The sequence below is a fragment of the Rhodnius prolixus genome, unplaced genomic scaffold, assembly GCF_049639745.1.
Source record: "Rhodnius prolixus isolate KJV_2025 unplaced genomic scaffold, Rpr scaffold_4, whole genome shotgun sequence".
NCBI lineage: Eukaryota > Metazoa > Arthropoda > Insecta > Hemiptera > Reduviidae > Rhodnius > Rhodnius prolixus.
The window spans coordinates 39,310,431-39,324,335 of record NW_027411614.1 but is presented as its reverse complement, the minus strand read 5'-3'; the positions used below and the strand labels follow the sequence as shown (position 1 = coordinate 39,324,335).

At 31.8% G+C, this 13,905-nt stretch overlaps 1 protein-coding gene across 1 annotated transcript in view; it reads right to left on the bottom strand.

Annotated features, from left to right (window-relative positions):
• Positions 1-316: 316 nt before the first annotated feature.
• Positions 317-13,905, bottom strand: part of kug (FAT atypical cadherin kugelei) — a 671,938-nt gene continuing 658,349 nt past the window's right edge. Inside the window, exons 21-51 of the mRNA XM_074130786.1 lie at positions 13,680-13,850; positions 13,420-13,591; positions 13,041-13,265; positions 12,888-12,911; positions 12,564-12,800; positions 12,168-12,368; positions 11,707-11,889; positions 11,328-11,630; positions 11,034-11,242; positions 10,518-10,662; positions 10,273-10,419; positions 8,767-9,078; positions 8,389-8,658; positions 8,046-8,303; positions 7,133-7,303; positions 6,806-7,045; positions 5,747-5,964; positions 5,435-5,603; positions 5,138-5,352; positions 4,331-4,468; positions 4,107-4,253; positions 3,774-4,025; positions 3,337-3,665; positions 2,948-3,095; positions 2,653-2,863; positions 2,280-2,544; positions 2,061-2,184; positions 1,809-1,989; positions 1,609-1,671; positions 765-887; positions 317-542 (exon numbers count right to left, since the gene is read on the bottom strand). Of these exons, the coding sequence (XP_073986887.1) occupies positions 418-542; positions 765-887; positions 1,609-1,671; positions 1,809-1,989; positions 2,061-2,184; positions 2,280-2,544; positions 2,653-2,863; positions 2,948-3,095; positions 3,337-3,665; positions 3,774-4,025; positions 4,107-4,253; positions 4,331-4,468; positions 5,138-5,352; positions 5,435-5,603; positions 5,747-5,964; positions 6,806-7,045; positions 7,133-7,303; positions 8,046-8,303; positions 8,389-8,658; positions 8,767-9,078; positions 10,273-10,419; positions 10,518-10,662; positions 11,034-11,242; positions 11,328-11,630; positions 11,707-11,889; positions 12,168-12,368; positions 12,564-12,800; positions 12,888-12,911; positions 13,041-13,265; positions 13,420-13,591; positions 13,680-13,850 (5,976 nt within the window). The 3' untranslated portion in view covers positions 317-417. The remainder of the gene's footprint in view (positions 543-764; positions 888-1,608; positions 1,672-1,808; positions 1,990-2,060; positions 2,185-2,279; positions 2,545-2,652; positions 2,864-2,947; positions 3,096-3,336; positions 3,666-3,773; positions 4,026-4,106; positions 4,254-4,330; positions 4,469-5,137; positions 5,353-5,434; positions 5,604-5,746; positions 5,965-6,805; positions 7,046-7,132; positions 7,304-8,045; positions 8,304-8,388; positions 8,659-8,766; positions 9,079-10,272; positions 10,420-10,517; positions 10,663-11,033; positions 11,243-11,327; positions 11,631-11,706; positions 11,890-12,167; positions 12,369-12,563; positions 12,801-12,887; positions 12,912-13,040; positions 13,266-13,419; positions 13,592-13,679; positions 13,851-13,905) is intronic.

Below are 13,905 nucleotides of genomic sequence, written 5' to 3'. Positions count from 1 at the left end.
TTGAAATATAAAACATTATTATTATTATTTTTTGTGATTGTAATAAGAACTACCATGTTAGCCTTACACCTAGACTAAAGTGACTTCGGATATGAATGCCATTTTATCGCGTATATATAAGCACAAATTTGTGATTTAAAAAATATTTACCACTTTAATATTTAAGAAATTAACAGAAAGTTTTTAAGATTATTTCTCAAAGAATTTTTGTAATCTTTCATCAAACAACATTCGCCTACATTTTGAACAAAGAAAATTACTGGACACTAGAAAAATGTCTATTTGTTTGGAAATTACAAAAATAGTAATCCACGACTTTTTAAAGTATTCTTTTTATTTAAGAATATAAGTTATAAAAAATTAACATACACAACAGATTTGTACAAAAATAAGACATATATTTACAAAGTATGACACTCATGATATGGTTTCAGATTCGTCAATGTCACATATGGCACTAGGTGTGCTGCTTTGGTTAGGAAAACCATATGAGGGTATATCGTACCCCGATAATGGAAATCTCGGAGAAGCTTCCTCTCCAACTGTAAAAATAAATGTATATTATTATTTTTTCGCAAAACAAAAAATCATAGGAGCTACTTTGTATTGTATATTAGATCACACTACAAGCCATCACTTACAGACGACAATCAAATTTACAGTTCTTGGCAGTTACTTTCGCGAGTTTGGCAATATTAAAGTTATTCATGGATAAAAATATCAAAATTATGCTTCAAATTTCGTAAATAGTTTAAATAGAATACCTTTACTTTCGTGAATGATAATATCCGACCGTGGCGGACTTGAAGATTCATCTTCAGGGCAAGATACTTCAGCTATATTCGTAATTGTATTGGATTGCGTTCCAGTACAATCCCATTGGTAACCTTTAACAAATATTTACTTTGAATAATTTTTAAGAAATCTGTAAATGAGGTGTTTATAAATACCATATTTTTCAATCTATTTCAATTTCACTCAGAAAATTGGTATTTTTAAGGCATGTATTCACTTGATAAAATTGGACATTGTATCTTGAATAACAACTCTACATCATTAGTGGATTTAGCAAATTTGCTTCGCTCCGTATCAAAACAAATTTGATACAAAGTAACCAATAGTCATTTGCTGACTTTTCTTCGTCATAAAAAAAAAAAAAAACGGTTCGAATACGTCGTAGTGCGAACGAGATGAGACGTATTCAGTTATATATAACAGGTTGGTCTGATGTTTTACTGAAACGGACTCTTGGCCTTTTTGATAAAAAACGCCCTCCTGTACCTAATTTTTTCATGCATGCAGTGAAGATATGTAGGAACTGAATCTGACAAATCGAAGTGCCATATCAGTTAATAGCATGTACGAATATGAGGCTTATTAAATATAAATGGGTTTATTAATTTATATTTTAAAAAGCTAGTGTTTCTAACGGATATTTTCCGTACACTTGCAGGCAACTGCTGTGTGAGTTAAAAGCTTCATGAACTAAGGGCATTTCCTCCCCCACGTTTGCTTCAATTATTCAAACATACTAAAATGTACAGTCTACTAAAAGATCGAAAAGATTAGCATTAGATAAAAATAAATATAAATAAAGTATGATGCTACCTTGCATCAGTCTAGTTTCCTCTTCAGGGTAGCTTCGCCGGCCACCACTGTTGCATTTGAAATCTGTAATTAAAATGTTTCTTTAAGTAAAAAATCATGATGTTAAGAAAATTAAATCAATTAAATAATGCAATATTTAAATGATGACAAAACAACAAAATAAAAATAAACGATAATAAGGAAAAAAATTAAAAGCTTACCATTAGTTATTTTAGTAGTAGGATCCGTATTTTTCGTAATATTCTGTACATAATCACAAGAAACATTTTCTAATTCTTCTCCCGCAAGACCATAATTGCGTACAGTATCCAGATTATTTAATGGAAGTGCTGTATAGAGCGTATCGTTGCCGCAATTATACGATGAAGGCCGTCGGATATGCTGTAGACAGATGGAATCAATCAAGATTCAACAATTTTTTAAAATATCAAAAAAAGTGCACTAAAACTCACTTGGGAAGCTTTCAAATTGCTTATTTTAGAATTGCACTTTGCTTCTGAATTCAATATTCTAATTTCTTTCATCCTTCTACTTCCGTCTTCATTCGAATTTTCCCTTCTTCTTTTCCTACATTTCCTACAAACAAATAAAATAAAAAATGAATGAATGAATAACAAAAATCAAAGCTGTATGTATTTATGAGCGTTAACTTGAAAAACCCATTTCCTTACCAAATAATTATAATAATAGCAACTGCAGTCACACAAACAGCTAAAAGGCCGGCCACAGCAATAATGATATTCTGATATCTGAATATGTACTTGCCGGTAGTACCCTGGCTTGGGGAGTTACATGTATGATTCTCCGCGCAAAGAGGAGCGACTGGTGGAGGCGAAGCGCACATAAAATATCCAGTCACACTATCTCCTTGATGAGAACAAACTGTAGGCGGTGGACAGTCACAAGCATCTTTTACTGACACTTCACACAATTCACCTTTAAAATGCAGCAAATATTTTAAAATTATTAAATATTGACAAACTGCGTAATTGCATGTAACTAAATATGGCCAACAGAAATTAACAGCATATTGTTTCTTAGTACCTGTATGGGTTGATGGGCATGCACAGTACATTCGGTGGGAATGTGCGGGTGCAACAAAGCTATTGACACCTGTTGCAGTAGTTATGATGTTTTGAGGAATGATAGACAACCTCTGACGACATAAGCCTCCATTTTGACATTCACATTTGTGGGGAATTACGGGTAACGCTGATTCAACCATTGCTTTTACTACTTCTTCTAAAGGTATATTCTAATAAAAGAGAAAACAAATAATTATTGAATTAACTCAAATTCCGATAATTTTAAAATTTTGTAAAAATCAAAACAAACTTACATCTTGGAATGAAAGTAAAATATCTAAATCTTTATTAAATGGTTGAATACTAAGTAGAAAAATTTCAGTCTTGAGAAGTTTTTTGAGCAAACCAATTATATTCTTGCGTCTAGTTAACACGAAGTGATGCGGAGTAATTCCTTTTAACCTATAATAATTGTGAGAATTGAACTACAAATACCATTAATTTGAAGTAACATTAAATTTTAATATGTAGTCATAATTTATTATCAAGAGGTTTGTCAGAACCTAGAGGGATTTATTCATGACTCTTTCATCAAACTTGGTTCTTATACAGCACAACGCATGAGAGTTGTTTTTTTTATCTCGAAGTTACTCTGAAATCATACGACGGATTCAAAACCCCCTAAAAGAAATGAATTTCTCACCTTACACTAAAAGCCGTCAACAACATTTCTGGAAAGAGCGGCTGAATATTAACAGTTACAATAACACTTGATGTATATTTTCCATCCGTCGCAGTAACATTAAGTTTATATTGTCCACTGTCAACATTTGTAGCCGTTATCGCTCCTGTCCGTTGATCGATTTGAAATCCAACGGGATCACCTATTAAACTGTAATGTAGCTTGTCATACGGATCGAGATCTGTTGCGTGTACAGTACCAAGGACTCCTTTCTTAAAATTATCTTCAAAAGAAATTACGACAATATCCATGGGTGTGAGAGCTGGAGGGTATTGTGATTCTTCTATTACCTAGATATTTTTTCAAATTTAAATTAGAATTCTGTTCAGGTAAAAAAATGTTAAATTTTCAAAAAATTGTAATAAATTTTGTTTAAAGAATCATTATTTCAATTTTACCTTAATTGTTAGTAAAGTATCTGAAAAAAGAAGAGGTGTACCGCTGTCGAATACACGAATTTGTAGAACGTAAGACTGTTGGATGCGTCGACTGAGTCTGGCAACAGTCCTCACTGTGCCGTCAGAACTAATTCTAAAAAGTTTTCCTTCATTTCCTGAACGAATGTCGAAAGTGAAAGGTCCAGCGTTAACTCCTATATCGTCATCTGTTACATTTAACTTAATAATCGACCAACCAGCAGATTTGCCTTCCTATCGAGTACATCAAGGGAGAAGGTTAATATATTTTTAAAAATTATTGGATTAGAAGCTAGATCTCATAGTATAACTCACCTGGATTACTGCCGAGTAATTAGACAGGGAGAATTGGGGAGGATTGTCATTTACATCAAGAATTTCTACATTAACGGTAACTGCACTTGATAATGAAATTATTGGTCCAGAATCAGTAGCCTTAATGATGAGTTTATAACTAGAAATCTTTAGGGATAACATAAAATGAGTAAATGTAACATAATAATAGTTAAATTCTTACAAAAAATTGATATAATACTTACAGTTTCTCTATCTAACGGTTTTAAAACGGTGATATAACCATTGTTAGGATCAACACTAAACTGTTGATATAAATCTCCTTTCTCTAAATGATAAGTAATTCTTCCATTATCTCCAGAATCAGCGTCAGTTGCTGAAACCTTCAGAAAGGAACGTATTTAAATTATTCATGAAAGTTTTTTAAATGAACGTTGTGATTAATCACCTTTTAAAAATAAGTTTTTTACGGTTCACGGAACATAAGATAATTTTTGGCACTGAACGTCCAAAAAGTTCTCATAATTTGATACGAACAAATAAATTTCCATTTGTAATTCATACAAATATTTGTGTAATTTAGTGAAGTAAAGTTTGATTCTATAAAGAATTCACTTAAGAAATAAAAACCTCTTTGTCAGTAGTTTTCTTAGAAACCGTTTCAATAAAAAATGTAAATATCAACTTTCGTCAGTCACTTTTTCTCAAGAAAAGGTACTTTGCTTCTAAATAACCAAATGACTTTGGGAGTGTGTCCATTTTCATTTATTAGGATAAACTGCTAGTTAACATACACGGCAAAATTCGACTCAAATTAAATCTACCTTCGACCCTGACGACTGTTTTGTACCAAAGAATTATTGTCATCACCAGAAATCGTAACGCCCGGTGCATTTTTTTTTGTCAAATACCGGACTTTTTAACATTTTCCAACACCAGGAAGTGAGGATAAGGAAGAAAAATTCGAAGAAGAAAAATTCTAAAGGCTATAAAAGTAAACAAAAAATATCAGCAGTTATTTCTTAATAAATTGGATAAATGCAAATGTTTACCTGGAGAATTGCACTGCCAACACTAATATTTTCTGGGACAGTAGCAGTATAAATAACTTGTACAAAAATAGGCGTATTGTCATTAGAATCTATCACAGATATGTTGACTAAAGCTTGACTTGAAAGCGGCGGATCGCCTCTATCAGTCGCTTCCACTGTCAATATATAACTTTTTAAAGCTTCATAATCTAGGGGCTGTAAAATAGTTAATACCCCTGCAATAACAGAATAATAGAAAAGTTAATCATAACTATAAAACAAATTTATGTTGACTTTTCTACACTTTAGTTCAATTACCTGTTTTAGAATCCAAATAAAATCTGCCATCTTCGTTACCTCCAGCAATAGAATAGACAATCTCGGCATTTACCCCAATATCGGCAGAATAAGCTTCTACTCTCAGAATATCTGTATCAAGAGGAGCACTCTCCGCCACTTCAACTGAGTACACATTTTTTACAAAAACCTTAAGACAAATAAAAAAGAAATTTAATTGCGTGCAGAGATATTTTTAAATTGTAATGAAGCTTTAAGCTATTTTTAATTCAATAAACTATGCTTTTGTGTATAGTGCATGCATAACGGACTAGACTTGAAGGAAGAACTCACTGGAGGATTATCGTTGACATCAAGCACTCTGACTACGAGGGGCGCTGTCGAGGATAGAGGCGGTGAACCTTCATCACGGGCTCGAACAACCAGTGTATATCTTTCCTGTATTTCTCGGTCTAATTTCTTAGCTAGTCGTACCAGACCAGTATTAGATACGATGCTAAACATTCCTTTTGCTGAATCAGTCAGCGTGTATCGCAATTTCGAGTTCATCCCTGTATTCATTGAACAACACGCTTCAGACATAAGTAGAAATAAGGTGTTTGTATAAATAACATAGTAATCATGCAATCAACTTTATTCCTATCCCTATACACGGTACGCTTCCCATTGGCCTTCTTTTACACGGTCAAAATTTTTGCAACGCACAAACATTTATTCGGCCACTTTAGAGATAGCATTAGTAAAACCTAAAAAGCTCTGGAGCTTTACTGTATAACAGAACCATATCGTATTCCGTCAGAAAAAAAAACCGATAATTATGCGCGAAAGGTTTCGAGCAATTGTCATTTGAAGCAGATATTGTAGAACTAACGCTGAATAAGAGCACATGAGAAATTACGAAAAGTCATTCGCTTTGGACTTCAATGAGGATGAAAACTAGATAAGAATATTCACAAAAAGGCCATAATGTTGAACGGCTCTTCAGCTCCAGTGTGACATTAAACAGTGTTCATAGACATCATATTTCAAAACCAAATTGACTTTTAAGAACGGATTCCACTACTAAGTCCGTCAGTAAAATCTGTACTTGTTAAACAACAATGTTTGAACTGTTTTTTATTGTATGTTTATAAAGGTCATAAAAACATTGATAAATAGTCTGATTTATGGATGCTAGGTTTCCGGGTCATTAATTTTTCTCAGAGTTACACAAAATGTAGTATCCAACCTAATTTTAATCAGAAAAAGAGAAATTCACACACTGAATTCTATAATATTTAACTGAATATTCTATTTGTAATTTTAACACAATATTTTTGACTTAACCTGTTTCAATATTTAATGAAAAATCAAAGGATAGGTTTGTTAATTTTATGCAATTTAATATATTACCAATATCACTATCAACAGCGTGTACTAAAGTCACTACAGCTCCTACTTTAGAATTCTCAGGAAGTGACGCACTAAGATTAGATAATATAAATTTAGGAGGAGAATCGTTGATGTCCAGTAGTGAGATAAATACTCTGGAACTACAGCTCCAACTTGAATTATAAGTATCAACAACATGTACAACTAAATCATATTCAGCCACTGATTCACGATCCAACAATACGTTTGTCCTTATTTCACCTGTAACATGTTTATTAATTTTTTTATTGCAATGATTTAAATTTATTATTTTTTTTTAAATGTGTATGATATGCAAGAGAATTTTACCTGTAAAATTATTTATTGTAAAGTGAGCACTATTTTCCCCTTCTAAAAGGAATTTTATATTTGGAATTAGATCCGGATCAAAAGCCTGAACCGCTGTGACGTAAGTTCCTATTGATATATCTTCACTTATCTGTACTTTATAAACATTTTTCAGGCATTCAGGCTTTTCATCTGAAATTGGATATGAGTTATAAGATATAAGAAATCAGTTGAAAAACACCTCTACGACATCTAGTGTATATCTAATGTAAATTTGAAACGCAATTTGGCATGAATCTTGTCAAGTGACACCCCAGAATCCAAAATAATATTCACGATAGAAAATTGCGTATAGAAACGATAATCTTAAACCAAGATAAAATGATTAGAGAAGGATTACGTGATTTTAATTTCGGTTAAGCTATAAGGATAGCAGGATTATAGAGTACAGATCCATCCATTAGCTGTAGTTTGTATGTAATCAGTTGTATATAGTAGAGGGATGAATGTGTGAAGCGAATGTATTTATAAGTAAGAATGGAGAGTGAGTGATATTCTAGTGATAAGCACCTAGACGATGCTGGCTGTATGGCGAAAGACAATGCCAAACAAAAAAAAAATCTTAAACCAAGCAGAAGATTTACCAATTCAAGCGATTTCTACAAAATCGCATTTTTAGCAACAAATTTAATCCGAGCCATATAGCTGGTAAAGAGTGAATAGGATAAGAGATATACCTTTAGAGGGAACTTCCTTCTCTACGAAACCTAAATTATTTTTTTAAAGAAAAGTGTTAGATCTATTAGAATGACAGCACCCAGGTTCTAGCAGGAGAAAGAGGGAGAAAATACTTCTGGTCGAACGATTCACTTTAAACTCGATTTTCAGCAATACTTAAACAAAAGTGGAGGAGTGATAAAAAAAATAAACTTACCATTTACATCGAGAACATCAACAGAAATCTTACTTAAAGCTGAAAATTTTCCATCAGTTGCCAAAACAGTCAATATATACTTATCAATATATTCTCTATTTAATGTTCTTGAAATGTAAACTATCCCAGAACTATTTACATTAAAATTACAATTATCATCGCCGTCGATAATAAAAAAATCTAGTGGTTTAGATTCTGCATCTGCATCCGTTGTCTCTAGAGGAATGAGAGCAGCACCAACAGAAGCATCTTCCGCTACTAAATACAGCAAAAAGAAATGTATTAGTAAGAGCATGGTTTAAATTTTCTACAACAAATGATTAATTTAAGAGGACAGCCTTACTTGAAATGTTCCACATATTTTCAATGAAAACTGGAGGGTTATCATTAACGTCTAAAATATGTACATATACTGTACATTTATCGCTTAATGCAGGATTTCCATTATCAAATGCAACAACGCTAAATTTAAATTCAGTCTGCTTTTCCCAATCTAAAGGTGCTAATGTTAGAATCCATCCGGTTACTCTATCCAGGGTAAAAACCCCTAGTCCGTCTTCCATCCAGTAATGAATTTCTCCATTCTTCCCTTCATCTTCATCGTTTGCAGAAACTATAACCATTTATATAAAAAATTAAAAATGTTCAAATAAAAAAAATAATGCAATGTTAAATAAAACTAGTTAAGAATACATTTTATGAATATATATATAAAAAAAACCTTTAATAATGGGAATTCCATGTGGTGTATCTTCAGGTACAAAAACTTCATAAATATCTGATTCAAATGAAGGTTTGTTGTCGTTCACGTCCAATATGTGTAAAGTGATAATATGGGTGAACGACAACGAGGGCTTGGAAATGGTTTCGCATAGTAGGGCTAATTTATGTGTTGCTGTTTCTTCTCTGTCTAATGGCCGAGACAATGTGATCTGGCCATTTTTATTAATATCAAACAATTTTGCGCTTTTTCCATATAGACTAAATTTCATTTTAACATCACTTGATGGACTAACAACTGTAACTAAGCTACCTGCAAAATTAATAAAACAAAACTTTTATTTGAAGGAAAAATTTCTCTTTGTATTTATTTTATTGTACATTATTTATTATATATTTTATTATTATTTAGTAAAATCCATTTTTGTTTTCTGCTACCACTTGTAAGAAGAAGTATTACTTCTTACCAAAAATATTCGTTTTGAGTCTATCAGTCTAACTCTATGAAAGAACTAATAACAGAAGCCGGAGGGCATAATAACCCATTGGTTCATTGCCCCAAAAAAAAAAAAAAAAAAAAAAAAAAAAAAAAAAAAAAAAAAAAAAAAAAAAAAAAAAAAAAAAAAAAAAAAAAAAAAAAAAAATAACAGAAGAAAAAATGTTCAATTTTTTTAGCATGTTTCAACGCCATGATTGAATGAAAAAAGCTTTTAGAGATATAGTCAACTAAGAGGCACAAATTTTTCGGAAAAATGACTCTAACGATTTTCTTTAAACCTGATATTCTGTTAATTGTATGTACATACATACATCGATATCTACATATCTACATAGATCGAAAACATTTAAGGACACATTAAAGAAAAAGGATGAGGACTTGCCTACAGGACGTAAAAAAGTAGGCAAAATTCCGCATGAAGCAAAAAAGTTGACAGTCAATGTTAATTTACTGCACTGTTTTTTCAATTTTTCCGAAAATGGTTTCAATGACTTTTCTATAAACTTTTTATGGTCACTACATACACGTAGGATTATTACTTATATTTGAAACATATTTTCTGAAACATTATTCAAGTTGAGGTTCTTCGGGAAGGGTGTTCCCTTCTTGTTCACTACTTTTACGCTTTTTGGTGCAGTTTGAGAATAGTAACTTTTCTAACATTTGCCCAATATTTATGAATAACAAATGCGTTACCGAACCTTGAGTCGGAAGAATATTACATTATTGAATGGAACAGTTTTTTCGAGATGCTTCATTGGAAAGGGTTTGGACCTAACGCAAGATAACGCCAGTAACTTCGGAATACCACTATTTTTTAGGGAACATTTATGTTACAGAAGTTTTAAAGGGCCTGCATGTCAACACGAGCATTTCATTCAAATGAACTATCTTTTTAATAAACATTTTACGTTTAAAGAAAATTTAATTAAGTAAACTGTGTTAAGAGAAAGACATGCGAGCATTTAATCCCAATGTTTGTGTTTTTATTTGTTAAATTTTACTTACCAACTTCAGTAGCTTCAGAAATAAAAAATGTATCGGCGTCGTTTTTAAAAATAGGTAATTTTATATTTAATGGCGCAATATATATTGAAACAGCAACTTCAGTAACTAAGGCAGGCGAACCATTATCCATAGCCCTCACAAAAAATTGCTATAATGTCTTCTCTGAAACAATAAAGGTATATCAATAAATATAAAGCTGCTAAGAATTTGTAAAAATTTATAGTTGATCAAAAAGTTCTTCTCACCGTATTCTAGTACTAATGACGTGGGGAAGATATTTCCATTGGTCTTGTCTATGTTGAACAAACCAAGATTCTCTTTTTTACCACTTGCATATATAGAATATTCCAAAGACCCAGATAAACCTTCGTCATAATCTACTGCTTGAACCTGAAAGAATTTATTTAATTTAATTTTAAAGGTTATATATAATTTTGTTAGCCAAACGTGCTTTGCTACAGAATGGAGCATTCCACACTTGACTATTGGGGCTTTATAGACAACTCGAGTGAGTGGCGAGTAAAAACGGCTATCAATAATTACTTGCTTTCACTGATTTATTTACATAAATATTAATGAGCAATATCAAAAAGTAAATGAGGGCTAATCCTAGTCAAGTTATCCATTTTAGATACGCTGATTTCGAATACGCACATTCACAAATTTCACTTTATTCTTTTTATTTTCAAGTTCCTTAAATACTTATTTGTGATGGATAAAGCCTCCTACAAGTTGAAAATATTGGAAAAGTTTTTAAATACCTGAAGAACAGGAGTCGTTGACGATGCATTACTGTACATTGCAGTAGAGAATCGTGGCGATAAAAACTGCGGACTGTTATCATTAATATCAATCACTGTAACGCTAACTGTCGTAAATCCACTGCGGCCGCCACTGTCTTTTGCCATCACTACAATTTCAAAGTAATCCTTGGTCTCACGGTCTAATGGAACTCTGGTCCTGATTTCTCCTAAAAAAAAGTGAAATAATTTTACTGTAATAAAATATAAAAAATATATATTATTATTATTAAACATAACTAATAAATTATAAACCTGTAAAATTGTTAATTGTAAAGTAATGAAGCATATCCTCCGATGCAATACTATAATGTATACTGTGTCCAATGTTGACATCACTATCTTCAGCTGTAACTGTTATTACATAAGTTCCAGCCATTAAATTTTCTTTTATTCCGACATCATATATTGGTTTCTCAAATCTTGGACTATGCTGATTGGATGGTATCATATATAACTGAATAGAAGAAACACTTGTATACACGCCATCACTAACGGAGACATTTAAATTGGTGTTGTCGGTGCTGATGTTTTTCGGATTAGCAACAGTAAGGACCCCTGTTTAGTAATAATTAGAAAAATTAATAAATTTAAATTTAAAAAAGTATTATTATGTTGGGAGCTTTACAATTACCATTTTGTTTATCCAGTTGAAAAGCTTGATTGTTCGTAAGCAGTGAATAGGAAAGATTGGCTCCCTGGGTAGTGTGGAAAGCTCTGATATTGCACACGAACTGTCCTCTAGTAGCTTCGCCTCCAAATAAATGAGTTTTAACTGGGCCGAGTATTTGTGGAGCAGTGTCCAAAATATCAATCACTAAAAAAATAAAGAGCATTTCATACATGAAAAAATGTAAGGTTGCTCCATCGATTGGGAGAGTAGAAAGATGTGAGTAGCAAAATTAGTTGCTAGTTTTTGCTTCTAAATTATTAAATTAAAAGAAAATTCAGGAGAAGTTTTGACTAGTACGTTTATAATGACAGAACTACAGAATAATAGAACGTAACTGATATCTTTGAACCAACAGTTAATAAGATCTGAACAGTTATTAATCTCTCTTCATTTAATAATAAACACAAACATGGAAGACTTACCGTTGATGTAGATTCGAGCGGTGGACATCAGCGGCGGAACACCGGTGTCCACCGCCTTGACTACAATCTGATGTAATATTTTATTTTCGTAATCCACAACCTTTTTCAAAAAGATGTCGCCGGTGTCAGATCTAACATGAAAATATGAAGCTGAATCGCTTTGTTCTGGATCAATAACGTAACGAATAATACCATTGGCGCCTGAAAATAAAGACAAATGAATATAATAATATGTTAAAAAGTTTTTGCTTCAATTTCAAGTCAGTGGATTGATAAAGAACTTAGGAACTAAACTGAACACTATAATTTAGGCTGAAATTCGAATATCCTGTAAAATTTGGTTACATCTGGTAAAGTAATAATTAACAAATTAATTGAAATTTTTTGAATAATTACCCGTATCATTATCTGTAGCTTCTATGTGAGTTACCAAGCCTCCAACATGCAGAGATTCCAAAACTGATACATTATAACTAGGGAATTCAAATAATGGTGGATTATCATTGACATCTAATATTATTAGACTGAATAAAACTTCAGAATATTTATTGGTAATCGCGTCAGTAGCTCTTATTCTCAGGAGATAACTGTCTTGATTTTCGTAATCTAATCGTTCTTGCACCATTAACTCACCTACAATAATCATTTACACACATTACATATTTATATAAAATAAATAAAGAAATTGATTAATTAATTCTCATGGTATTTAATACTAACAAAAACTTGAACCACTGTTTGAACCTGAAAAAAAAATAATAATTCAAAATTTTAACCGAGTCAGAGGATTGGATAAAGTACTGAGGAACTTCTTAACTGATATCAGTTATGTAACAGGTTAAAAATTAAACACAACTAATAAAATCAATTTACCTGCATGATACTGTGCTCTAAATTCCTCATAAACATCACCATCATGAATGGTGTAAATGATGTCATTATTTAGAGGAGATAAAGCTTTTAATGTGATTGGTAACGGTGAATTTGCTGGAATATCTTCAGGAACCTTGCATTCATAGTACTGCTGTTCAAATACTGGTGTCTCTTCGTCCAGTACGGTCAATTTGACATTGACCTTTTTCATACATGGTGGTAATCCTTTAAGATAAATACCGGATTAGAAATGTTAGAAATACAAACTACTGAAATATAGGATATTAAAAGTATAAGTATACTACAGAAGAATAAGTATATAACAACATAAGGGTTAGTAAAGTTCAGGTTAAAGTTAAAGTCAACCATTTTACTTTACCTCCATCTTTCACAATAACTCCAACATTGTATTCCTTCAAATGTGTGGGTAATTGTTGTTTTAATGTAATATTCCCAGATTTAGGGCAAATTTTAAAAATATCAGAAAACTGTTTCTCAAGTTCATAAATAATTTCTCCATTTTCGCCTTTATCCGCATCATAAGCAGTGATCTAAACAATAAATGTATTAACTAAATATAAAGGCAGCATAAAAATATGAATTCTGGTAAAAATTTATTTAATAAAAAAACCGCCTTACCTTGGTTATAAAATGATGTTTTCGGGCGGAAATAGAGATTACAGCATGTTGTTCCATGTTTGCAATTACTGGACAATTGTCGTTAATGTCTAGCACAGATAAAACCACTTCAGTTCTTGCTACTCTTCGGGTGAATGGCATATGTTCTAAAGTTGCTAATTTACTCTCCGCCTTTAATAGAATATTTTAATAATAAAAAAAAAACTGTATCAACTTAGTTTTTAAT